We start from the raw sequence: 26,878 nt of genomic DNA, 5'->3' as shown, positions 1-26,878 counted from the left end.
GATGTGGATTATAGGGGTCACCCATGGGTTTTATTTTGGGTCAAGTTATTAAATGGGTTATTATATATGAGTTTTACTATGTTTAAAATAATCTTAGTGGTCAATGTCCAAATTTCCTATTTTGATATTGAAATAGAATTAGAAGTCATTAAAGTTTCCTATTATCATTGAAATAGAATTGGAAGTCATAGTTGGTCTAGAATATTAGTAGTTGTTAAATAGTTTTGGTTTCTAAATTTAAGAAATAGTCCTTATAGAATTAGGAAAGTCTTTAGCCTATAAATATATGTGTAATCTCAATGATTCAATAGCAAAGTTAATATTATGAAAATTTGAGATTGTGTTTGTGTGATTGGCCTATCCCTTGCGAAGGTGAAGCACTTCTCTCTCTCTTCTTCTTCTTCTTCTTCTTGTTCTTCTTCTTCTTCTTCTTCTATCCAGTAAGGTTACTGTTCACGTCACTGCTCATAGTGATTAGAACAACCACCTAACCCAATTGTCCTTAAACACTTGTGTTTTCATTCTCAAAACCCTACATTTTTACAAACTCTTGAACACTTATTTTTAAATACTTTTGCAACCACAAAATTCCACAAAATCCAGCCTTATAAGTCTATTGTTGCTTGCTGCTGCCAGTATATTTAAACTGGGCTCACTACTTGTAGGAAAGTAATCTCTACTCGTCCTACATTAGTTTGGTATCAGAGATTCAAGATCCTACTTTTATTCTCTGCCTTTTTAGTTTTTTTTATTTTTTTATTTTTTGACAAAGTTGTTTTATTGAATACCATGGTGACAAACGTTGAATTGAATTCCAAGTTTGAAGCCTTCTCAAAAGATTATGAGGCTATCAAGGAAGATGTTGCAATGATAAAGAGTGATGTGCATACTATCAAAACAACTTTGAATGGATTGAAAGCTTCCATGGAAAGATTGTTGGCTGCTGTATTAGAGAAGACTAATATCCAGGAGCAAAAGGATGATAGTGTTGAAGATTTTGAAGAAACTATGAAAGAGCAAGATGAACATGCTGCTAATATTGAGGATATTGAAGAAAGACGAAAATTAATTTGCTTACTAAAGAAAGCATGAAAGATCATCATGATCAATGTTTTAAAGCCAAGGAAGCGAAAGAGAATGATGAGAATGCAACTGAACTTTCTACTGTTTACAAGAAAAATGAAATTCACATTGAGTTTATTATTCTTGACAAATTCGATGTGGTCAATGGAGTGATAACACCATTGAACTTTTTGATTTTCTCATCGGTCATTCAAAACAATCAAGTTGAATGGTTGTAAGTGCAAGATTCCATAGTCCTTATAATTTAACATTATAAAACTCGAGGTCAAGTTTTTCGAATGGAGGGAAGAATGATGAAGATCGTGGAAAGAAGAAAAAGAGCAAATATAGAATTTCACATGAAGCACATTTAGAGCATCAAGAACTAAAGATTTGAAATAATTTTGAGTCTTCATGTCATTATAGTAGGTTTTAGTAATTAAGGGTATAATGGTAATTCCAATAATTGTTAGACATGGGTTGTAGGGGTCACCTATGGGTTTTATTTTGGGTCAAGTTATTAAATGGGTTATTATATATGAGTTTTATCATGTCTAAAATAATCTTAGTGGTCAAAAGTCTAAGTTTCCTATTTTGATATTGACGTAGGATTAGAAGTCATTACAGTTTCCTATTATGATTGAAGTAGAATTGGAAGTCATAGTTGGTCTAAAATTGGTAGTTGTTAAATATTTTTAGTTTCTAAATTTGAGAAATAGTCCTTATAGAATTAGAAAAGTCTTTAGCTTATAAATATATGTGTAATCTCAATTATTCAATAGCGAAGTTAATAATATGAAAATTTGAGATCGTGTTTGTATCCTTTGCGAGGGTGAAGCACTTCTCTCTCTCTTCTTCGTCTTCTTCTACTATCCAGCAAGGTTACTGTTCACGTCATTGTTCACAGTGCTTAGAGCAACCACCCAACTATCCCTAAACACTTGTGTTTTCATTCCCAAAACCGTACCTTTTTATAAACCCTTAAACTCCTATTTTTAAATACTTTTGCAGCCACAAAATCTTATCAAATCCAGCCCTATAAGTCTATTGTTGCTACTACTAGTATATTTAAACTGGGCTCACTACTTGTAGGAAAGTAATCCCTACTCTTCCTACATCACTTATCTTGGAACGCTTTGATCTCATTCCTTTTGAAAAAGGTTCTAAATGTGTAACTCTAAAGAAAATAAGAGTTCACATGCATAAAGATCAAGATCATCCCAAATGAATCAAAAAGGTATCTCATATAAGCACGTAGCCACATAGTAGAATAAAGAAAGGAAACATGCACAAGCAAGATGTCAAGATGAAAGAGGCTCACCTAGTACTCTTCCACACCCGCCAAGTGCAAAAATGTTAGAAAACATGCATGATCTTAGATGTGATGGATTAATGTAATTACATACACAAGAATGCAACTAAAGACTCGGCTACTAGCATATGACATATGGACCATCGCAAGACATGTGATGTGCACAAAATCACATAAGAAATGATAAAACACTAAGTAATAATGAACCGAGCCTTAATGCATGAAAAATGGATGCAAAACATATAGATGATGAAGAAAGAAATATGATGCCAAGAATGATATGGAAAGCCCAAAATAAAAGGGATAAAGAAGGGAGAGAATAGAAAGATGAATATGCATACAACTAAAAGAAGCAATCTAGCAAAAATGATGGAAACAATTTACGAGAAGAATATGGAATCCAAATGGATTGATTACATTAATAAGATTACCAAATGAAAATATCGAAGCCATCAAGCAAATGAAGCTAAGAAACAGAGTAATGAAAAGAAAATGAGCCAAAGTGCGTCTCTAACATAGAAATGTAAGGGAGAAGCACTAATCCTCTTTTTCATACAAATAGAAGCTAGACAGGATGAATTCATCATCAATCATCGTGAATGATGAGAGAATGAAATCCACTCGAGCCATAGAAGCTTTCTAATGAGCATGATAGAAAACCTCAATCTCAATCATCAAAGGATGAGAAAAAGAATGGCAATAATCAAATGAAACATAATCCATCACTCCTGTCATAAAAGCAATCATAGGAATGATGGATTGGCTTCCTTGATCATTAAGTGATATGAACCATCACATGATGATCATGGAAACAAACCAAGATTATAGAACTAAGAATCAAGGAAATAGGATGTGATCTATATCTCTTTTCACGGAAAAGAGCAAAATGATGCTTAAATCCATGTAACAATGTGTAGAGAAGATAGATCAACACTCATCTCCAAGAGGAAGCCATGTTTGGCTTCCAAGAAAATTAAAGAGAAAATGATGAGAAAATAAAAAAAAAAAAAGAGAGAGGGAAAAGGGCAAACATCACCCTCTCTAATCATCCAATTAACCCCTCAAAACAACTACAAATGCTCATCAACACATAAGCAAGAGTTGAATCATGATAATTAAATATGTTTGGATGATAAGAAAATTGGTGAGAAAGTAAGAGAAAATAAAAGAAAATGAAAGAAACAAAGACAATTATCTAAACTAATCAAAGGGTAAGACTACAACCCTTTATACAAGTCTATAATGAAGTCAAACACTCAATGAAAGTTCAGAAAAGGAGTGTTTGGGAGGTAAGAAAATAATAGAGAAAATACTAAAAAAGTTACAATTCAAGCAATCCTATGGAGGCGTGGCAAATCCCCTCCACTATCTGCAGGCCTAATCACATTATATACTATCCAATACACTGAATTAAAGAGTGTTTGGCAAGAGAGAAAAGAAAAGAAAGTAGAAGAGAAAGTGATGAGAAAATGATCAAGAGTTTACCTCAAAGGAGGAAGAGCTCTTTTGAGTTTGCAATCCTCTTCTTCCAATCACTCTCTAAGCTCTGAATTCAATCTTCAAATCCTGGCAAGAAGCTTCATCTTCCCAGCTTTAATGTAGTCTTGTATGTATGTACATGTAAGTATGGAGAGAGAGAAAGAGTTATGAGCAAGAGAGTTATTGTATCTCCTTTGCTTCTCTAAATCTTCAACCCCTTCAAAAGCTGAATGAGAGGTGCTTTTATAGCTTGGGAGGTGCCTTGGTCTGCAATTCTCCTGAGAATTGCGGAAGAGCACATTCCTGCTTGCATAAGAGACCATCTTCTAGAAACTGCTCTGTTTGCCGCCAAAATTGTCCGGCCAAACAACTTTTATCCGGCCATATAGTTCTTGTATGACCGTGGCAAAAGGCTACGGGTGTGCAAGAAAGTTATACAGCTGGACTAATATTGTACGACCAGGGTTAATTTTGGGCAAAAAGTGTGTTTCTGGAGGATTCTCCTCTCTGTTCATTTCTACCTTGTTCTCGCTCTCTTTGCAAAAGATACTATGGTTTTGATGAAAATACGGGCTTTGAGCATTATAGAATGCTTGGATTTTACAAGTCTAAAAACATTTTGAAAATGGTTTTAAAACGGCCTAAAATGGTTTTGACCAAAAGGGGTATAAGGTTTGGAATCCGCTTCTTTGGATTGTTGAGGATTATTGAAGCTGCCGCGTCTCTGCATTCATCATCAAGATATTGGGGAAGAGGTGCTCAAGTCGATCAAAATAGGCTGCCTATACTACCCTGTAGAAATTTAATGTATAAAGAGAAATAGAGAATTGTATTATTGATTGATTTATATTGATATATATTTTCTGTCTATTACAAATGGTTCCTTATATAGATGTAGGTGTAGTGGATGGTGTGTAGTGGATGGTGATAGTGGTGTAGTGGGTTAGGTTTAGTGGAGTGAGTAGGTGAGGTGGTAGTGGTGTAGTGGGTTAGGTTTAGTGGAGTAGGTGAGGTGGTAGTGGTGGTAGGTGATAGTAAATTCTAACAGCCCCCCGCAAACTCAAGGAGGATAGAAACTAACCAACTTGAGTTTGAAGAGAGGAACAAAACAAGAAAATACATAAAAAGGATAGGAGACACTGTATGGTCGTGTCAGACCGTTGGTGAAGACACTGTATGGTGGTGTCATAACGTTGTAGAGGACACTGTAGAAGACAGTTTATGGGGTCATGTCGGACCGTTGTAGCAGACAATGTTGTGACAGTTGTTGTGACAGTTTACGGAGTCTTGCTGGACCCTTGTAGAAATTAACTGGAATCAATGTCGGGACAGTTTACAGAGTCTTGTCGGACCCTTGTAGAAACTAACCGGAATCTATGTCGGGACAGTTTACAGAGTCTTGTCGGACCCTTGTAGAAACTAACCGGAATCTATGTCGGGACAGTTTACAGAGTCTTGTCGGACCCTTGTAGAAACTAACCGGAATCAATGTCGGGACAGTTTACAGAGTCTTGTCGGACCCATGAAGGAGCTAACCGGAATCAATGCCGGGACAGTTTACAGAGTCTTGTCGGACCCATGAAGGAGCTAACCGGAATCAATGTCGGGACAGTTTACAGAGTCTTGTCGGACCCTTAAAAAGTCGCACCCTCAAAAGGTGTGCCCAATCTTTCAAAAGGCGTGCCATCAAAAGGCGTGCCCAATCCATAAAAAGGCGTGCCATCAAAAGGCGCGCCCACTTCATCAAAAGACGTGCCCGACAGAAAGCGTCGAGCCATCAAAAGGGGCGCCTGACACACGGCGATGCACGTGATTGACAGAGCGCGTGTCGGCCTCGTCGTCTCTGTCTTTATAAACCAAAGCGAAGTCTGAGGCTTGGAAGCACAACAAACCAGTTGAAACCTCTTCGTTCTCTGTAACATTCTGTAACCAACCCTTCTCTAAAACACTCAGCAACCCAAAAACATGGCTTCTTCTTCCCGTTCAGCTACCCAGAACATAGCCTCTTCTTCCCGTGGTCTGCTCACTCTTTTTCCCGACCTCAACGAGTCAACAAGAGAGATAACTGGTGCGGTGGCACTGGAAACTCAACCAAGCGCCCCGGAGTTTGCTCCGTTGAACTTTCCTATGCGGTCTGTGGAGCAAAGAATGGCAGTGCAGTCGGATGTGGAGGCCAATCAGTATACATTGAAGTCATGTGTGGAAACCATGACTGCGGTTACAAATTTGTCGAACCGGCTGCAGAGTAGGACAAATGAGGTGCAGCAGTTAAACGCCCAACTGGCTCTGCTCCAACGCATGTATAAGGATGCGCGAGCAGAGATAAGTGTGCTAAAGGCAGAAAACAAGGAGCTGAAGCGGAAGGCCACCGTGATGTTCCGATTTGGAGGGCCGCCATATGCTGCAGTGGAGGAGCAGGGAGTAGTGATAATGCCCAGTGGAGTGGGAAACACGGAGGCAACACCGTCAAGGGCCGCCCAGGACGGAGGCAAGAAGAAGAGACCGGCGGCAGAGTAGAGAAGAAAATCCCCGCCTGTGAATGTGGTTGTTTTGTTTTTGGTTGGTTGTTTGTGTGATTTTTTTTTTTTTTGTAAAATTATGATCGGGGTTGATCCCTGAGATGAATAAAAGATGGTTTGGTGTGCAAAGCTATATGGTATGAATGGAATTTGAAAAAGATTAAAAAATAATGTGAAAGAAAAATAAAGAAAGAAATAATAAAAATATATTTGAAATCAAAATGAAAGATGGGGGAAATAAGGAAAGTGGTTTGGAGAAAATAAATAAAAATAATGGATTTTGAAATCAAACGGAGGAGAGAGAGGGGACAAGCCCATGTGAGAGAAAGAGGGGAAAAATGATAGCCGATGCACCCAAAAATAATCTAGCTGCTATCCACATGCGCTTAGGGGAAGGAAATGGTAGCAAGAGACGGCCAACACCATATATGGCTATAGCAAAGAAATGGAGTATCAAGCTCAATGTGTTAGGATTTAGACCAGAGAGTAAAGCCACTGGTCCTGTTGAACACACACCTCCAAGGCTCAAATAATCAAAACATGCTTCACGCATTTCCTTCCTTGCTTGATCAGGAGATGCACAAAACACCTTATACAGGGCTCCAGTCATTCCTCCACCAGTTAAAGGATGACGCATGTTGAAAGCATCACCTATTAATAGTGCTCCAGGAGTAAGGTAAGGAGCAGCTGGCATACTTCTATTGGGCATTGTTCTAATACTTCCCTTATCAATTGCAGCTATAAATGAATCATGCAGCTCAGGTGGAACCTGGGGAGCCACCAGAGGGAAGCAAAGCCGAAGGCTGCTGCAAAGCCGAAGGCTGTAAAAGCGAAAAAGGAAAAGAAGGCTCCGGCTAAGACAAAAGCTGCTGCGCCAAAAGCTAAAGCCGCTGTGAAGCCCAAGCCAGCGGCAAAGGCCAAGCCAGCTGCGAAGCCAAAAGCTGCTGTGAAACCGAAGGCTGCCGTGAAGCTGAAAGCTGCAGTGAAGCTCAAGGCTGTGGCGAAGCCCAAACCAAAGCCGAAGGCGAAGGATCCTAACAAGAGGCAAATGAGCATGGAGGAGAAGCATAGATTGAGTGTTGGGTTGCAGAGTTTGCCCCAGGAAAAGATGCCACAGGTAGTGCAGATTATGAAGAAGAGGAATTCACATTGGCCTCAAGAGAGAGGATTTAGGCAGTGATGGGAAGGTATGTGTAGAAAATAAGCGGAATAGGTTGAGGTCCGGCGGGCGGCCAAGGCGAGGTTGCCGCCCGCCGGTGAAACGAAAAATACTAAGTACTTAACCTTGCTCTGATACCATGTAGAAATTTAATGTATAAAGAGAAATAGAGAATTGTATTATTGATTTTCTCTTGCTTTTCTTCTTGCCACTACCCATTGTCTTTTCCCTTTCATTTTTCTTTCTTTTTTACTATGGCTGCTGGATATATAAATGTATGTATTTATATATTCGTGGGTTGTGTGGGTCTTCTTCTTGCCTAGTTTGGCTAGGACAATCATGGTTGCTTCTATGAAAAAAAAGAGAAAAAAAAGAGGAAAGGACAGAAACTATTGGTAATGCAGCCGAAGAAAGAATTGACGGGTAGTTGGGTAGTTTCAATTATACATATATGATATATATGCATACATATTAATTGATATATCTATGAAACACGGGTACTCTAAAATGTTGTCGTACTTGTACCAGGTACTTACCGAGTACTTGTATGTGTACCGATAGGGCTGCATGCATATTGGGTTCTTGAAATTCATACCAGGTACTTGAAATACGTATTGAGTCCGTTTTATACATTATTTGACAGTTGGGTTTGCTATGGGTACTTTGCGGGTATGGGATGGGTATGTCAAGGGTACACCAAGCTATGGAACATTAGTAGAGATAGGTTAATTTATTAGAGGGTTTTGATTTACTTGAAATTTCAAATTCTTTACTTGATGTGCCAGAGGTGAAAGATGTATTATTCAATGATGAAGGCGATGGAAGTGAAAATTGAAGTTTCAAGTTTTCAAATTTTGCTTAGCTTGCTTTTGGAGTGAAACTTTGTTTTGTGATTTCTCTTGTTTAATGGCATTAAAATAGCTTATGTTATGGACTCTTATTTGATATTGGTATTGTTGAATTATGATTGCTCTTTTGGTTTTGTAATTTCTCCTTTTAGTTTTGGTATTAAACTTTGATTTGTAGGTTGAATTTCAAACTATAACTTATAAAAAATAAAAAAAATTATTGGGGTACCCCAGCTATACTCGTATCCAATTTTTTTAGGTTTTTCCGTATTGGTGCTCTTGTCTCCGTATCCACACCTGCACCCGCACCCGCACCCATGCTTCATAGGTATCTATATACATAGGATTATATATATATATACATATGTATGTATGTGTGTGTGCGTGGTTTTAATTTGGAAAAACATTTTGATTATGATTTACAAAATGGAGGCAGTGGGTATGTGTGTTAAAATGGAAAATCGTTTTGGGTTGATTCTTTTATCTAAAAGAAGAGGTACTGGCCATGAGCTAGGGGTGGAGAAAAGGATAAAAGGAGAAAAGGATAAAAGGAGAAAAGAAGAAAGTGAAAAATCCGATTATGATTGTGATGGCATAAAAAAAAAATTAGAGAAAAACTTAAGGGTAGCATAGACTCATTACAAATATTGTTGACAAATTTGATCTTTGCACTTCACTCCAAAGGGGGAGTGTATATTTCTAAACTATAATAAGGTAATGTGTTTTCGAGCTGAACCACAATGGAAATAACCCATTTTTTTTATTCTAATTTATTTTATTTTATTTTTTGAAAATTGTTGTCCCAGTTTGTACCCGGGTCTGTGTTCTTGCTTCTTAGGTCAACAAGTTCAAGTAGATTCTATGTTTGTTTTTTCTAGTGACTGAATGATGTGATTGAGTTGTGTTTCTTTGTTCAAGAATATTTAAACAACAGAGCTATGTAAACATTACCAATAAGAGGATGGCTAGAATACTTGAAGCGGAATGAGTCCATCCAATGTTTTTCAATTTGGAAGGTCATGGCTGTGCTTGGCATCAAAGGCAGTGTTGCTATTATGATAAAACTAGTTAGTGGTATACTATCATTACAATGCCATTTTCTGTGAGTAGGTTTGTTCTCACAAGCTTAGGATGCTTCTTTGTTGCAGTTAGATATGTTATGTATGCTTATCTGCAGCAAATTAATGTTTGGATAATTGTGGAATTTTCCAACAAACACCACTTACTAAATTTCTGTATCATGAAATCTTCTTGATCTTCAGTCCTAATCCATGCAGCTGGACTTTCATGTTCAACAGGAGACTCAAAGCTAACCTTTTCCTTCAATTTGCTTGAATGTTTGGATACCAATGCCCAAACACGCGGTTCATTGATTTTTAGTCGCACCCGCCACCCCAGTTGGATGCACAATCAAATGCTGCATTGTGCAATGCCATCATCATCAACAAGAAGATCAAATCTCCATTCATCTCTCTCGCCACTGCAAGGTAAATCACCAGTCTGCTCTCTCCAATTCATTTACACTGAATATATACAACTTATAATGTATTTATTGAATTGAATTGTGTGAATAAACTGCAGGAAGTTCAGCTGACATTACACCGAGTTCAAGCACTCAACCCTCTCCCACTGTCAATCTCACTTGTGAATACACCCTTGCTAAGCAGACTGATTCCTACAGTGAGATATGGTCCAAGATTCATTCCAGTTATTCTTACGAAGACCCAAACTTAGGGCAAGGGGAGGCCCGTGAAGATCAACAGCTGGCACAAGTCCTCAACCCCAGCCAAGAGTGTGTCCAAGAGGCACTTCGACATGCCACACCCAGCACCCTTACCCGCCTTGTCTCTACCTACTTTGATCACAGTGGGAACACCTCCCATCTGTGCCTCCTCCTCCTTGATAATGTTCAACATGCCCGCTCCCTTTACTATGATCTTCATAACCTCCTTGATGTTCTCCCTCTAGACTCTGATCCCAATTCCCTCACACAAGCTCAGTGTGACCGGGCCTTTGACATCTTTCTTCAATTTGACCGACTTGGCAACCCCTTCCCTCGTCCCGACTCTCACAATTTCCATGACATGCGTCACTGCTTCTCCCAGCTCAACCAAAAACTTCACCACCGCCTCTGCAAGTCTCGTTCTAGGGTCCACCTCCTCCGCCGTGCTGCCTCTTGCTCTGCCATTTGTTTCATTGGTACTGTTGTTGGTGTTTCCATAGCTGCTGTGGCCATAGCTTCTCATGCTCTCATTGCCTTTGTTGCAGGCCCATTCCTCCCTGCACTCGTTCCTACCAAGATTAGTAAAAAGGCGCTTTCTCATCTGGCACAGCTTGATGCTGCAGCCAAGGGTACATATGTCCTTCACAACGACCTCAACACAATTGATCGGCTGGTTGAGCGTTTGTATACTGCTATTGAGGGTGACAAGTTTCTCATTCGCCTTGGATTGGATAGAGGCAGGGAGAGGCATCCCATCCATGAGGTTGCAAAACAGCTTCAAAAGAACCACCACAATTTCCTTAGCCAGCTTATGGATCTTGAGGAACATATATGCCTATGCTTTGCCACAATCAACAGGGCTAGATCTCTCCTTCTTAAAGAGATTTATCTTCATCAATCTCATTATTCCGAACCAATTTGCTGCATGAATCAGTGAGTTCTTGGTTATGCACATTTACAACACGTTTTTATCATTTGTATTGATTTGGATATTCTTACTTCCTTTGTGGAAGGACTGAAGATAAACATTTTGACTTTGCCTTCTCTATGCTTTAAGTATCTGGTTGTCATTATGATTTGTTCGTCTTTAATATCTAGTATTTGATGTCTCTAAATTTGTGGTTTCTTCATGTTATTTTGTTCATTAGCAGGTACTGGTTTCTGCCTTTTAGGTCATTTTCAGTTCAATTTTTAGGTAAAGGAAAAAAGATAATGAAAACGAATGTGTGCATTGGTAGACATCAAAATCTGGCAAGTTTGAGGTGAAGCCATTCTACTTTGTTATGAAGCACGGATACTCCGAAATAGCCCCCGTACGCGTATCGGATACGTATCAGATACGGATACGTGCCCGATACGGCGGGATACGTATCAGATACGGGAAATGAAGTATCCAATTTTTTTTTTTAATTTTTGAATTTCGGATACGGCTAGGATACGTGAGGATACGGTATGGATACGACTGGGCAAAAAAATAATTTAAAAACTTTAAGAAGGGGTCAAATTGTAAAATATGAAAAAAAATATGAAATAAAACACAAAAAAGAGGAGGAGGAGGTGAGATCGAACAGCAGCTAGGTCGAAGGAGTTCGAACAGTAGCTAGGTCGAAGGAGTTCGAACAGCAGCTAGGTCGAAGGAGTTCGAACAGCAGCTAGGTCGTCCCTCTCTCTCGAACAGGAGCTCCACGATCGTCTTTCAGGTTCGTCCCTCTCTCTCTCTATGTCGCTCCCTCTGTCTGCCTCTCACAACACTCGATCTCACGAACTCTCTCTCTCTCTCCCTCTCCCTCTCCCTCTCCCTCTCGCTCGAGCTTGATCTGTCTGTCTAGTTGGTTGGAGATCTCGGCTCGATCTCATCTCCCCCCCCCCTCTCGACTCGATCTCATCTGTCTTTGTTGCCTATTTATTTTTATTTTTATTTTTTTAATTTGTTGTATTGTATGTATACTCTGCGATTTACTTAAATAAATAAAACACTGATAAAAAAAAAATCTGATAAAACAAATAAATAAATAAACTTATTAATAAATAAATAACTAAAATAAGGTAAAAAAAACTTATTAGTAAATAAATAAATGAATAAACTTATTAAAAATAAAATTTGTCAACTTATAAAATTATAAACTTTGTAAACTTATTAATAAATCAAATAAGGTAAAAAAAACTTATTAATAAATACATAAATAAACTTATTGATAAATAAATAAACTTTGTAAATTTTTCTCCCCTTAATTTGGGATTGAATTGCATTATGGTTGTTAATATGGGTGATGCTATATTGTTAAAATTGTTGAAATTTAATTGAATTGATGAATTTTTTGTTATGGATGATGCATTATGGTTGTTATGGGTGATGCTACATTAATGTTTTGTTTTATTTGTTTACCATAAATTTTAGGAAATGAGTTCAGGTACGGGAAATTTAGGTTCAACAAGTGGTACACTAATGGAAGAAGTAGAAGATGATCATGCTCATCTTTGGTGTTATGTTACAAAACTAGAAAAAATGGGAGGAGGTGGTAATACTAGGTTTAAATGCAATTACTGTCAACAAGAGTATAGGGGTCCATACTTTAGGGTCAAGGGACATTTGTTAAAACTTTCTGGCAATGGGATTAGAGTGTGCCCTAAAGTGACTCCGCAACACCTTGCTGAAATGCAAAGGAAAATTGAAGAAGCTGAGAAGAGGTTAAAGATGGTTGTGCCTAAAAAAGTTCCTTTACCACCTTCCACCCAATCTACTTCAACAGGTTCAGGGGCTTTAGTTATTGGAGGATTTAGGATGGAGGGGTATGAGCCAAGAAAAAGAAAGGCTACTGGAACTTCTGCTCTAGAAAAGGCATTCAACCCAGTTATTCGGGAACAACTACATTCTGAGATTGCTCGCATGTGTTTATTCAGCGGGGTTACCTTTTCATTTATCAAGGAACCCATATTATGTTAGTGCATTTCAATTTGCTGCCAACAATCCAATTCCTGGTTATGTACCACCCGGTTATAACTTGCTGAGGACTACATTGCTTCAAAAGGAAAGGGCTATTGTAGAGAGGTTGTTGGAGCCAACTAGAGCATCATGGACGGAAAAAGGGTTGAGTATTGTTTCAAACGGATGGACTGATTCTCAAAGAAGGCCCCTTATTAATTTTATGGGAGTATCAGAAGCTGGGGCAGTGTTCTTGAAAGCTGTTAATTGTGACGGCGAGCATAAAGACAAGTTTTTTATTTCCAACTTAATTAGTCAAGCAATTGAAGAAGTTGGACATCAAAATGTCATTCAAGTCATTACAGATAATGCTCCCGTGTGTAGTGCAGCTGGTTTACTCATTGAAAGTAAGTACCCGAGTATCTTTTGGACACCATGTGTAGTTCACACATTGAATCTTGCTCTTAAGAACATTTGTGCTCCAAAGGAAACAGGGGGTACTGCTTTTGCTTATGATGAATGTCACTGGATCACACTGTGTTGATGATGTGATGTTTATCAAAAACTTCATCATGAACCATTCCATGCGGCTAGCTATTTTCAATGAATTCGTACCCTTGAAGTTGCTTGCTGTTGCAGATACACGTTTCGCATCTGCCATTATCATGCTCAAAAGGTTTAAACTTATAAAGCGTGGCCTTCAATCAATGGTTATTAGTGACCAGTGGGTTTCTTACAAAGAAGACGATGTTGGGAAAGCCGCATCTGTGAAGGAAAAATTATTGAATGATGTGTGGTGGGATAAGATTGATTATGTTTTGTCTTTTACATTGCCTATCTATGAGATGCTTAGGTTTTGTGACACTGACAAACCATGCCTTCACTTAGTCTATGAAATGTGGGACACCATGATTGAAAAGGTGAAGGCAAGCATCTTTAGGCATGAAGGGAAGCTAGATCATGAGGAATCAATCTTTTATTCCGTTGTGCACAATATACTAGTTAAGAGGTGGTCCAAAAGTAACACTCTTCTTCATTGCCTTGCACATTCTTTGAATCCAAGGTAATAGTTTAATTCATACTTTTACTAATTATATTTCTTTGTTGACATTTGTCTTTTAATATGAAAAACATAATTTAATTTTAAAACTTTCTAATGTTGTAATCTAGGTATTATAGTTCAACGTGGCTTGATGAAAATCCCAATCGTGTCCCTCCTCATAGGGATGAAGAAATTTCAAGTATGAGAAACAAGTGCTTCAAGAAATACTTTCCAAATTTAGAGGAGAGAAGGGTTGTAAATGTGGAATATGCCAAGTTTTCAGGAGGTTTGGATATGTTTGGAGATTTTGACTCAAAGATTGATAGATGAGTATTGGATCCACTTATTTGGTGGTTTACACATGGGTCTCCAGCTCCTATGCTTTAATCTTTAGCATTAAAATTGCTTGGCCAGCCATGTTCCTCATCATGCTGTGAAAGGAATTGGAGCACCTACTCCTTTATTCACTCCATGAAAAGAAACAAAATGACACCACAACGTGCTGAAGATTTGGTTTTTGTGCACAACAATCTTTGTCTCCTATCAAGGAGAAGTCGACAGTACATTGAAGGAGAATCCAAGTTATGGGATGTTGGTGGAGATGCTTTTGATTCATTGGAGGGTGCAGGCTTACTTGAAATTGCAAGTCTTTCTCTTGATGAACCAGATATGGAAGCTGTGATATTCACTGATGAAGGGGAACAAGTTGAACCTATTGACGTTGAAGACTCTTAGTTCATAGGAATCTCTCTTTTTTTATCAAGTTGTCTTTTGTTTTAAGTTTTATTTTTATGTATGTCACATTACTAAAAATTGTTAAAGTTTTATTTTATGTATGTTACATTACTAAAAATTGTTGAAGTTTTATTTTTGTGTATGCTACATTACTAAAAGTTGTGAAAAAAACATTTTTTATGAACGTATCCTTGCCGTATCCGTATCCTACTTTTTCGAATTTTGCCATATCGCCGTATCCGTATCGTATCGTATCCGTATCCCGTATCCGTATCCGTGCTTCCTATTTGGTAGGTGATAGAGACGCATCTTTTCCTTGGAGAAGCATATGGGGGACTAAGGCCCTTTCCAAGGTTGTGTAGTTTGTCTGGACTGTAATGCGTGGGAAGATCCTCACTATTGGTATGGGGAAACCTATCTTACTGGACTTGTCAGAATGTATGAAGTACCTGTAGGCTGTATCGGACATCTGACAAATATAGTTGAACATTCTCCCAACAAATATATTTGGTAATTCCAGTTTAACATATATAACTACGCATGAAACTCTATATTATGTAAGTTATATATTTTGCACCTTGTAAACACAGTTCTAACTTTGCGACGAAAGGAAGTATATCAAGAAATATGAGTATTTTACCAATTTCCCGTGTCCTTGGACATGAGAACTAGACGAAACTGACACTTGGACACATGCCTACACTCGAAACCCACACTTGAGTTCATGTAACAGAGGGAGAAACTGTAGACCATCTACTTATTCACTTTTCAGTGGCTAGAGGACTTTGGACTTCGTTTCTTGTCTTGTTCGAAAGGGTGCAAGTTTTTCCAGTTAGTTTTATGAAGCTTGTGCATTCTTGGAGAGGGCTAGAGTAGGTAGGACTCAAGAGAAGAATGCATGGTTACTTGGGGCCTTTGGCTTGATGTGGATTACTTGGAGAGAATGGAATAGGATTTTTGATGTTTTGGAAACTCCTATTTTCATCTTGAAGAGTAAATTTTGATCATCTTGTATAGTTGGTTCGTGGAAGGAGCTATCCCTTCCTTGAACCAATTTTTGGATTTTTAGAGCTTTTGGAGTAGAATTGCTTGATGGACCTATTCTATTTTATTCTTCTTTGTATTCAGGTGACATCCCCTTGGTGCCTGTCTAATACAATTTATTTACAAAACTTCTCTCTTCTCCTCTGGTGATTTGAACATTTAGAAAATAAGAGTAACTGAAGGTTTGAAAGAACCAACTTGCATCAATCAATGAATTGAAGGAACTACATGAAGAGAAACAATCAAAACCTCAAGGGGTTGGTCTAGTAGGCACAACTTGGGGCATGGGGGTGAATTCCCTCCAGGTCTCAGGTTCAATACTCACTAGCTGCAATAAGTTCCCCAAGTTCCTTGGGGCCAGTTCATACAGGGCATTTGCTCTGCCTTTAATGGGGGCCCCCGCAAGTGGCCAGTGGGATTTGGCCCCTGGGATTAGTTGAGGTGCATGTAAGCTACCTCAGACACCCAGTTATCAAAAATAAAATAAAATAAATAAATAAATAAAAGATCAAAATAAACAAAGTAAATTCCATTGGAGTTAACTAAGACCAATAACTTGGATATTTATCAATAAAAATAAAAAAAAAAGACCAATAACTTGGACATAATGATGTTTCTTCACCAATAATAAATGCTGTTGGTAGGTCGTTTTTCATAACAAAAATAAAGAAATAAACTACACCTCAATTTCTTATAATGATGGCAAGTTCAGGTATTGATCCACATGGACTAAGAGTTAAGTTGTGTATTAATTTCAGATTAATTCCTAAATTAATTCAAAGTACAAAGGTAGATGTTTGTATAAGCTTGATTAAATTAGACAAATAAAATATAATGAAAGTAGTATCAATCAAATAGAATAGACCTAGGGTTTTGAATCTATCATAACCTTGTAATCAATGAGTTGTATCAGTCTGGGGATTTATTGTTCAATTCAACTATGATCCATTAGTGACTGTAATTCCCAAACATATCATCTATGGGATATTTGCAGTTTATCGATAGAATAGACTTTCTAGTACTGGCATGACTTGTCTCACAACACAACTCATCTCTCCGAGCATAGATTATCTTAACTGAGCAAAAGCAAATCATTGAAAATCCTTGTATAAGCATACTCACAAAAACTAAAAAAAGATGTATTGTGTAGGAAAATTCAAAATACATTAATAAATAAATTAGAAAAGCTTAATCTTACATAAATGTTGATTCTATAATAAAAACCCTAAGCTAAATACAAAACATTGTTACTTGACTAGAGTATCAGCCAAACCTTGAGAGCAACTCCTTAGCCGCGCACATCTTCGTAGCCACCGCTTTCTCTCTCTAAAATCATGAACAACCTAATAATGAACAGGGTTATGTATTTATAGACATAGGAGCCTTCTATGTAATAGCCAAGAGGCTAGAATTTCCCAAATTAAAAGGAAAATTTGGATGTAATTATTCTCAACTTTTTAGGCTCAGCTTGCCAGTCTGTTTTGACCTAGTAAAAGTTAGAATTAAAAATTTTCTATTTCATACAAAATCATAGCCTTCTAAGTTTGGTTTCCAATGCCTCTTGAATCACCTCAATCCGATATCGGATGAGAGAGATACATTCAAAATACTGAAGGATATGCAGAGTGACTCCTTTAGGGGTATTGCAACAAATCTAACTTTTCTTTCTTCAAACATCATGAGTTGGGCTTCTATTGCTTGATTCAAATTATTTACATCTTCTGAGCCTTTAAAATTGGGTTGGATCTTGTCTCTTAGGCTTCAAATATTTCAAATTAAATGCAATTTCATCTCACATGCCTGAGTGACCTACACATATACAAACTCATTAAAACCGTCAAGTAATGATAATTGAAGCACTAACAACTGTATTTTAGGGGGGCCTAAATGTGTACATTTCAACACCTATCAAGTGTCATGTAAGAAGCATAGACATGGACAAGGTATGACATTGACACACCGACCTAGAAATCTTAAAAAAATGTGAGATGTGACAAACGCGCACAAAATATATTATTTTATATATTTGTTACATGTCATATATATGAATATTCCATTAAAAAAATAAAAATAAAAAATGCAATATGACATTGATTTCTAAAGTTTAAAAGGGGGATTAATAGGTATAAATCTAATTGTTTTTATTTTATCATTATATCCAAGTTATTTTGTTCAGGCTTATAATGTGTTTCATGTTTGTTTAAGTGATGAAGATGGCTTGTCCCCAAAGTGTTTGAAGTGTGTCCGAGTCTAAACAATTAAAGAAATGATATGACACACTTGGACGTGTGTTTGATATGTGTCAGGAAGTGTCTGATGAGCGTCCGACATGGACACGCCACCTTCTTAGAAATTTATATGCTTCCTAGGATGTCATTGCATCAATATATATTGGGAGAATAATTGAAATGCTCAACCGACACTTCTCCTTAAAATCTGGGTATTAAGGAGAGGGAAACTGGAGCCTTATAACCAACACAGATGGGACTTTCTAACACACCCTCTTGGACCACAATATACAGTAACCGGATAAATGGCACACCAGTCATAGGCCCAACCAAGCCCTGATATCAAATTGGAAAGTCCAGCCCACACTTCTTCTTAAAACCCAAGTATTAAGGAGAGAGGAATTGGAACCTTATAACCAGTCCACATTTCTCCTTAAAATCCAAGTATTAAGGAAAGGGAAACTGGAGCCTTATAACCAACACAGAAGAGGCAACTCCAGGCGATGTGGGACACATTTCAACACACTCTCTTGGATCACAACATACAATAGCTGGACAAATGGCATACCAGTCATAGGCTTAACCAAGCTCTGATACTGTTGGTACATAAATTTCAACTAAATTTATGACACGTATAGAGCCTATGATAGGAAGGTTGTAGGTAATCACTTCCTAAAAAAAGATCAATATGATCCGTTGAAGTACATAAATAAAACGACGTTATATCTCAACGATGTTATTCAAGATGCTCAATTGACACATGGAGCCTACGAAAGATGACACCTGTAGAGCCTACAGTAAGGACACCACACAGGATGAAACCCCAAAGATCAATCCGGTTAATAAGATATACGATTAATCAGATTGCGTTATTATTCAAAATTCAAATGGCGCTATCATTCAATTTGAAATTCAAATTGAAGATGAAGCATTCTTACCACCTGATGGCCCTCCATAAATATGAGGACCATCACACAAGATGGGGGATCAGAAAATCAAAAGTGAAAAGATCAGAGAGAGAGAGAAAGAAATTGAGAGCTAAAGAAATCGTTACAAGAAAGAAGAAGAGAAGCCTAGAGAACTCAAGAGCCTACGCTAATGGCGATGAATAAGTAAAGGGTTCTAAACCCAAGAATTGTATTTTGTATTCGAGGGTTCAAAACTCATAACAATTTCAATAAAATATTTACTTTTCTTAAATTGTCTTTTGTTGTTTATTTTGTTCTTCATTAATCGGAGGTTTCATTTGTATAAAATAGGGCTGTGCAAAATACCACCTAATCCGCTAAAACCGCATTGATCCACATCGCACCGCTCTAACCGCTAACCACGGTTTAAACTTTAAAATTTATAATCCGCCAACCGAACCGCTCCGCTCCGCTATAGTTAATACATATATATTTTTTAACCTCCAATGAAATATCAATGTAAACATGACTGTAAGAGACATTTAAGATATGAAATTTATTACAAATTAGTAATTATATATATGAAACATATTATGTAAAATTACTTTGTGTTATATATCTAAAAAATATTATACAAATTAGTATTATATATTATCCAAATGTATGATAATTAGTTAGAATATTCTTCAATCCGCCAATCTGCCAAAAACCACTCAAACCGCAATTTGTCAATCCGCTAATCCGCCAACCCGCCATTCTGTTTGTAATTTTACCCTCAAACCGCCCGAACCGCACCGCGCACACCCCTAGTATAAAATGTGTAATTAACGATCTGAAATACAGATCGGAAATAAGACCTGCTATTCAAATAATCAATACTGTTTAGTCCAAAAACTAAACAGTAGACATTTGTAACATAAGTTTTGAAATGTGTTGAAACACTTCATGTTTTAAAATTTGTGTCTACAAATTTTGGCACGCCCAATGGGACATATTTCTCCTCCCATCTTTTGAAGAACAAAAAAAAATATGTATATAGTTAAAACTTACTGATGTATTCTTTTGTTATAGGAATGCTGAAGCAACTGTCACATTCTGAAAATGGGGAAGAATATATTGACTCTGGTCTTGCCACTTACTTCGCCACACATGGCATTATTCATCAGACTTCATGCACTAATACCCCTCAACAAAATGGTGTTGCCGAACGCAAAAATCGCCATCTCCTTGATGTCGCCAGTTGTCTATCCTTTGAGATGTGGGTTCCTAGATCCTATTAGGGAGAAAAGGTTCTCACTGCCGCTTTTTTGATTAATCGTCTTCCTACCCAAGTCCTTCAAAAACAAATCTCTTCAAGTTTTGTTCGGGTCTACCTCTTCGGGGTTCTCCATTTCTCCTAAGACCTTTGGCTATATTTGTTTTGTCCATAATCATTCTCCCACTCATGGTAAATTGGATTCTAGGTCACTTAAATGTGTTTTTTTGGGTTATTCTGCCACCCAAAAGGGTTATAAGTGTTATCACCCTCCCACTCGCAAATGGTTTATCTCTATGGATGTCACGTTCTTTGAGTCTCAGCCTTACTTTCCGCCTTCCCTGGTATCCCAGTCCTCTCTTCAAGGGGAGCCTTGGTGTAAAGAGATTCCTATTCCACCTGTTTCTCTTCCGCCAGTGGTTGAATAGATAGAAGATAATGAGCCAGTAGTTGTTAAGGAATAGGAATGGCAATTTGAACCCGGCCCGACGGGGACCCGACCCCCCAACCCCGATCAGAATGGTTTTTTCCCGAAAAATACCCCCGTGGGGACGGGGATGGTATTTGAAATTAAATCCCCGAAGTATTTCGGGCCGGGGACGAGGATAACCTTCACAGCCTCGGACCCGGCCCGGCCCCGTCCCCGGCTCTGTCCCCGTATCTTCCCCGAAGTGATATTACTGTCATACCCTTTATATATCCATGTATAAACCAAGCCCAAAAAAACAAACTCAATTCACTCACACAGCTTCTCTCTCACTCACTGACTCTCTCTCTCTCTTTCTTTCTTCTCTACGCACGCAGAGCAGATGGCAGTCTCTCAATCTCTTTTTTCTCTACGCACGCAGTCGGCGATGGCGTCGTCGCTCCTGCTCACCGCCTCCTCCTCCTCCTCCGTTGCCTCTCACCGACCCCTCCTCCGTCGCTTCCTCCTCCTCCTCTAGGCCACCGCTGAACCGTCGCCTCTCGCCTCCTCCTCCCTCCGCCATGGCAGATCTGCACAGATCCTCCCTCCACCACTCAGATTTGAGCAGATCCTCTCTCCGCCACTCAGATCCTCCCTCTGGTCTCCTCCTCCCTCCGCCACCGTCTGTCTGTCTGTCTCTATTTTTATTTTTATTTATTTTTTATTTTTTGTTTTATGATGTTACCGTTGATGATGTTCTTGATGAAAATGATGTTGTTGTTGATTCCATATACATATACAGATTATTATTATTATTTTTTTTTGGTTGAACAGATCTATGTTTTAGTTGTGAACAGGTCTGTGTGTGTGTGTGTGTGTTTGTGAACAGGTCTGTCGGGGATTTATCGGGGTCGGGGAAACCCGATCCCCGTTAGGGGGTGGGGGTGGGGGTGGGGGAGATGATGCCTTCCCCATCGGGGCCGGGGACGGGGACGGGGACTTTTTATTCTTCGGGGATCGGGGACGGAGAGGGTCATCCCCGGCCCCGCCCCGCCCCGCCCCGCCCCGTTGCCATTCCTATTAAGGAAGCAGACAAAGTTTATATTAGGGACAAGGACAAACAACAAGTCACTTGGATGCAAGAGCCTACTTTCCCTCTCTACTGCCAACTTCTTCTCCGGGTAAGTGTCCAGAGTCAACCTCATCTCCTAAGAGTGCGGGTAATTCTAATTTTAGTACTTCTATTTCTGATGTTTAAGATCTTGATGTTCCCATTGCTAATAGGAAGGGAGTCAGGTTATGTACTCAACATCCTATTAGCAATCATGTCTCTTATTCTAATCTGTCTGCCTCATATAAAGCCTTTCTGTCTAAACTGTCTTTTGTGAGTCTACCTAACACTTTTCAGGATGTTCTCTGTATTCTTGAATGGAAACCTGCCCTGATGGAAGAAATGAGAGCTCTCACCAAGAATAGTACTTGGGAGTTAGTGGAGTTACCTAGAGAAAAAAATCTAGTTGGGTGTAAGTGGGTGTACACAGTAAAACACAAAGCAGATGGTTCCATAGAACGGTATAAAGCAAGATTGGTTGCTAAGGGCTTCACTCAGACTTTGGGATAGATTACCAAGAGACATTTGCACCGGTTGCTAAGATGAACTTTGTGAGAATCTTACTCTCTATGCTGAAATATGGGTTCAAGTAGAGTCAAGCTGATCACATCTTGTTTGTAAAACACTCCCCACATGGTAAGACCACAGTTCTCATTGTTTATGTTAATGATATTGTTCTAACAGGAGATGATGTTGAGGAGATCCCTCGATTGAAGGAATACTTAGCCAAAGAGTTTGAAATTAAAGACTTGGGTCATTTGAAGTATATCTTGGGTATTGAAGTAGCTAGGAGCAAGGATGGCATCTTTATATGTCAGAGAAAGTATGTGCTTGACTTACTGAAGGAAATCGGACTGCTTAGAGGTAGACCGTGTAATACACCTCTAGAACCATGCCAGAAACTTAGTGAGGATCAAGAGGGAGAGCTAGTAGGCAGGGGGAGATACCAGAGACTAGTGGGCAAGCTCATGTACTTATTCCACTCACGTCTAGACATTGCCATTGTCGTGAGCATGGTGAGCCAGTTTATGCATGCTCCTAGAACTTCCCACTTCGAGGCAGTTATGAGAATCCTGAGATACCCGAAGTCTTCTCCCGGAAAAGGTCTCTACTTCTCAAAACATAGCCATCTCAGTATGGAAGCATTTACTGATACAGATTGGGCAGGATCAGTCACTGACAGATGATCAACTTTTGGATACTGCACATTTGTTGGTGGTAACTTAGTCACCTGGCGAAATAAGAAACAGAATGTGATTGCTCGATCTAGTGCTAAGGCAGAATTTAGGGCTATGGCTCAGGGGATATGTGAGTTACTATGGATTTAACTATTGTTGGGAGACTTGGGAATTCATCAGACTGACTCCATGCGACTATATTGTAACAACAAGGCCGCAATCAACATAGCTCATAATCCAGTTTAGCATGATAGAATTAAGCATGTGGAGATTGATAGGCACTTCATCAAGGAAAAACTCACTAGTGTCACTATATGTATTCCATTTGTGAAGATTGGTGACCAACTAGCTGATGTTCTCACCAGGGGATTAGTGAGCAAATACTTTCATGGCATTCTCAACAAGCTGGGCATAAGAGAGATCTTCGCACCAGCTTGAGGGGGAGTGCTAGAATAGGAAATATTAGAATATGAAATAATAATTGTATTCTTATTTATTCCTTTTTTGGTTGCTCGAATTATGCCTGTAATTGCTCAGAATTATCAATATAAAAGGGAATGAAGTCTAACTCATTCCATAACTCTTTTTCTTCTCTAAAATCTATAATTTCTTGTGGAATGGTATGGGAGTGGAGTTTAAATATCATTTAGTGGATTGGGATCGGGTTTTTAGGCCAAAGCAAGGGGGAGGGGGGTGGGGGTGGTTTGGGAGTGCGTAGGATGGTGACAATTAATATGGCTCTATTGGGGAAATGGCTTTGGCGGTTTGTTGGAGAGATGAAGTGGTTGTGGCATCGGGTGGTGGTTGTAAAATATGGGGTTTAGAGGAGGGAGTGATGATCTGGGATAGTGGAGGGCTCACATGGTCAGGGTTTGTGGAAAGGGATTTGGTTAGGTGGGGGGAGATTTTTGGAAGGATGTTCGGTTTCGAGTGGGGATAGGGGATAGGGTGAGGTTTTGGCGGGATAGGTGGTGTGGCGATGTTCCATTAGAATGCTTGTTCCCATTGATCTTTCAAGTGGCAGAGGATCGGGAGGCGTCAGTGGCATCCTATCTCGATGGGACTGGGACTATGGCGGTTTGGGATATTCGTCTTCGACGGCAGCTTCAGGACTAGGAGGTTGGGCAATTGGTGTATCTCTTAGCTCTCTTGTATGTTGTGAGAGTTAGGGGAGAGGGAATGATGTTTTGGTGCGGCGTTGGCCGAGAGTGAGGGGTGTATTCTCCATTTCATACTTTTATCAAGCCTTGGTTGTCGCCGGGTATGAGTTTTTTCCTTAGTGGAATATTTGGTTTATGGGAATTCCTTTAAAAGTGACTTTTTTATTTTTTATTTGTTTCTATTTTTTTGTGTGACCGACGATTTTGGGTAGAATTCTAACTATTGATAATTTGGTTCTTCGCCGCCATATTCTAGTAAATTGGTGTTGCATGTTATGGGTGTCGTGCCTTTTTCGAAGTCCAAGGCTCGTCCCACACGTGTTGTGCCAACTTACTTCAACAAATATTGATAGAGTTACTACTTAATTTTATAGGGGATTAAGAAACCTTTAACAATAAACTAAGTGAAGGACCAATCCGTCATAACCAGAGATTTTTAGGTTTGGGAGTTTAGGTACAATAAAGGAAGGTTAGTGAATGGTTACATCTCTTTTTGCTCAATCTGAAGATTGGCCTCTACTAACTTTCTATTTTATGATTTTAGTGACTAGTTATTTACAAACTTCATTATTAGACCTAAAACCTTTACTAATCCTACAAACTAGATTTCAAAATTGAATATCACCTAACTTAGATTTTATGAATAAAATCATATCCTTTTCAAAAATAAATATTTTATTACCAAAAATAGATTTTTTAAGGATATTATCATACACATGAACTAAGTCAAGCAATAATCATGAAAGCACTCAAAATACACAATTTTGCATAGAAAAACATTTAACTTGCATAATTTAAAGGACAATGCACTAAACAAGCACGTGCTATGTGGAACAAGAAAACTTACTTGGATGCCCACTTTTAGCATCTTACATGCAATATTTGAAATAAATATGACCCTAATATGCAACTATTGAAACAATAATGAACCTAAACCTAGTTTGAGGCTACTACCATGATTTTTATGCATAGAAGAGCAAATAACAAATAAAGACTGAAAAATGCAAACTATCTATATGATGGTTCAAACTGGGCTGTGAATATGTATTATATGATTACATGAGGCCTAAACATGCTATTTCTAACAAAGATGAAGAAAACATGCAAGAAAAGCCGGAAAAATGAATAAAATTAGGAAACTACATGATGATTATGCCATCCTCACAACCCTAGATGATTGCATATTGAAAAGAAGATTGAAAAAGGTACTGAAATAACAAAAGGATAAGAGATTACCTGCTGTTTTTAAGAAAATGCGAGAAAACTTTATTTTCTTGCTTGCAATCCTCCCTCAAGCAAAGGTTTCTGATTATAGTTCAAACCTCCAAGTCTTAGGTTGTGTTTTATTGCTTTTAGGTTGTTGTTAGGGTTAGGATTTTCGAAGTTAATAGGGAGGGAGAGGGCATCTTTCTCTCAAGCTCTCTAATGCTCTCAAAAGGTTTTAATTTTGTAACGCCTTGCAAGAGGGGGGGAAGGGGTGCTTTTATCGGCACTCTTAGCTTGGGGAGGAAGCCAAGGGTTAGCCATCGCTTCTCCCCTAGCGCCTCCCTCCAAAGCCATAATGACAAGCTTTCATAGTTTCCATTTGTGTTTGTCGGGCAGAAGTGCGGCCGTGCATACTAGGTGCGGCTGCACGATGCACGTGCAGCCAATTGTCCAAGTGTCAACTTTGCAAGTTAGGTGTAGGTTTGCATAGCAAGATGCGGTTTTGCATGGCTTTTACCTGCTTGTGGCCTAAGCAAGCCCAAATTATCTTTTGATCAATGTTTTTGATAAAGCTGGTCAGTAATTTTGGAAAAGATCATCAATCTAAGTGCAATTAGGCTTCCCCTATCTCTTGGGGTCGGAAAAACGAGTTCAGGGTTATTTTGGTCATTTTTGCAAAAAGTCAGTTTTAGGCCAAAACAGGGCATAACAGCAACCTTAAGCAATTTCCAACGTTCCAAAGGTGGAGATATTATTATTTTATCATCGGGAGGCCTACAAGTGCCCTAAATCTTAGGGTCGGTCAAAATAGGGTGCCTACACGTGTTGCTAGGATGCGAAGTCATTTGCTCCTCTATGTTTAATGTGGTCGATTTGGTTGGAGTGGAATCAACGTATTTTTCAGGGGGTGGTACAACTAGTTTCAAGGTTGATGAATAGGTTGTTAGTGGTTTTGTGTAGTTGGGTTATGGGAATGGTGGAGCCGGATATGTTTTCTTCTTTATTTTTTGGGTGATTTGATTGGATAGGTGGTTTTTCCCTTTTGGGGTATTCTTTGTATCCGTTGGCATCATCTTGATGCTCAACATATATATATATATATGCACAAAGATAAAAAGATTAAGGAGGATGTGGCTTATAGAATTGGTGTGAGATGGATGATTCGGAGAGTGTATTGAGAGTGTTGTGTGATTGTAGAATTCCTATTAAAGTTGAAGGAAAGTTCTATAGGACTTCTATAAGTTCTATTATGATGTATGGTGCTGAACAATGAGCAGTTAAGAAATTGTGTGTTTAAAAATTATCACTAAAATGAAAATGTTGAGATGGATAAGTTAAAAGAAAAAGTAAGAAAAGAAATGAAAATTCATTAGGAATAAGTCATCAGTGACACCATTTGAAGGTAAGATGGGGGATGCTATAATCGTCTGCATCATAGACCAAATAATGCACCAGTAAGGAGTAGTGTATGATCCATGCAGAGGGTGGTAAAAAAAACAGAGGAAGGCCCAGGAGAACTTTGCTTGAGGTGATGAGAAAAGACATGACTGTCTTAAACTTAACTGAGGATATAACTTTGA

General features: G+C 38.6%; 2 protein-coding genes across 7 annotated transcripts in view; both read left to right on the top strand.

Moving 5' to 3' along the window:
- Nucleotides 1–26,878, top strand: part of LOC114307161 (UPF0496 protein At3g19330) — a 32,744-nt gene that overhangs the window by 4,617 nt on the left and 1,249 nt on the right. Inside the window, exons 2-4 of one of the 6 annotated variants that reach the window (XM_082891995.1) lie at nt 9,657–9,866; nt 9,961–10,578; nt 10,648–11,035. In XM_082891995.1, coding sequence (XP_082748121.1) covers nt 9,782–9,866; nt 9,961–10,578; nt 10,648–11,035 — 1,091 coding nt within the window. In that variant the 5' untranslated portion in view covers nt 9,657–9,781. Of the gene's footprint in view, nt 1–9,641; nt 9,867–9,960; nt 11,036–26,878 lie in introns of all 6 variants that reach the window. The other 5 variants (XM_082891999.1, XM_082891997.1, XM_082891994.1 and 2 more) reach the window with 5 other exon arrangements.
- Nucleotides 12,003–14,920, top strand: LOC145801252 (uncharacterized). Its single transcript, XM_082892000.1, has 2 exons — nt 12,003–14,088; nt 14,196–14,920. Exons 1-2 carry the CDS (start codon nt 13,538–13,540, stop codon nt 14,395–14,397), a joined length of 753 nt encoding a protein of 250 aa, XP_082748126.1. The 5' UTR covers nt 12,003–13,537; the 3' UTR covers nt 14,398–14,920.

Source organism: Camellia sinensis, chromosome 10 (genome assembly GCF_055761805.1).
Source record: "Camellia sinensis isolate YWXY chromosome 10, ASM5576180v1, whole genome shotgun sequence".
Classification (NCBI taxonomy): Eukaryota; Viridiplantae; Streptophyta; class Magnoliopsida; order Ericales; family Theaceae; genus Camellia; species Camellia sinensis.
Note: the sequence above shows the minus strand (reverse complement) of the source record. Positions and strands in the feature narration are given on the sequence as shown.

Excerpts from the sequence above, each read along its gene's own strand:
- LOC145801252 (XM_082892000.1), top strand. The coding sequence starts at position 13,538 with ATGATGAATGTCACTGGATCACACTGTGTTGATGATGTGATGTTTATC. Across the intron at positions 14,089-14,195 it reads GCACATTCTTTGAATCCAAG|GTATTATAGTTCAACGTGGC; the intron begins GTAATAGTTTAA and ends GTTGTAATCTAG.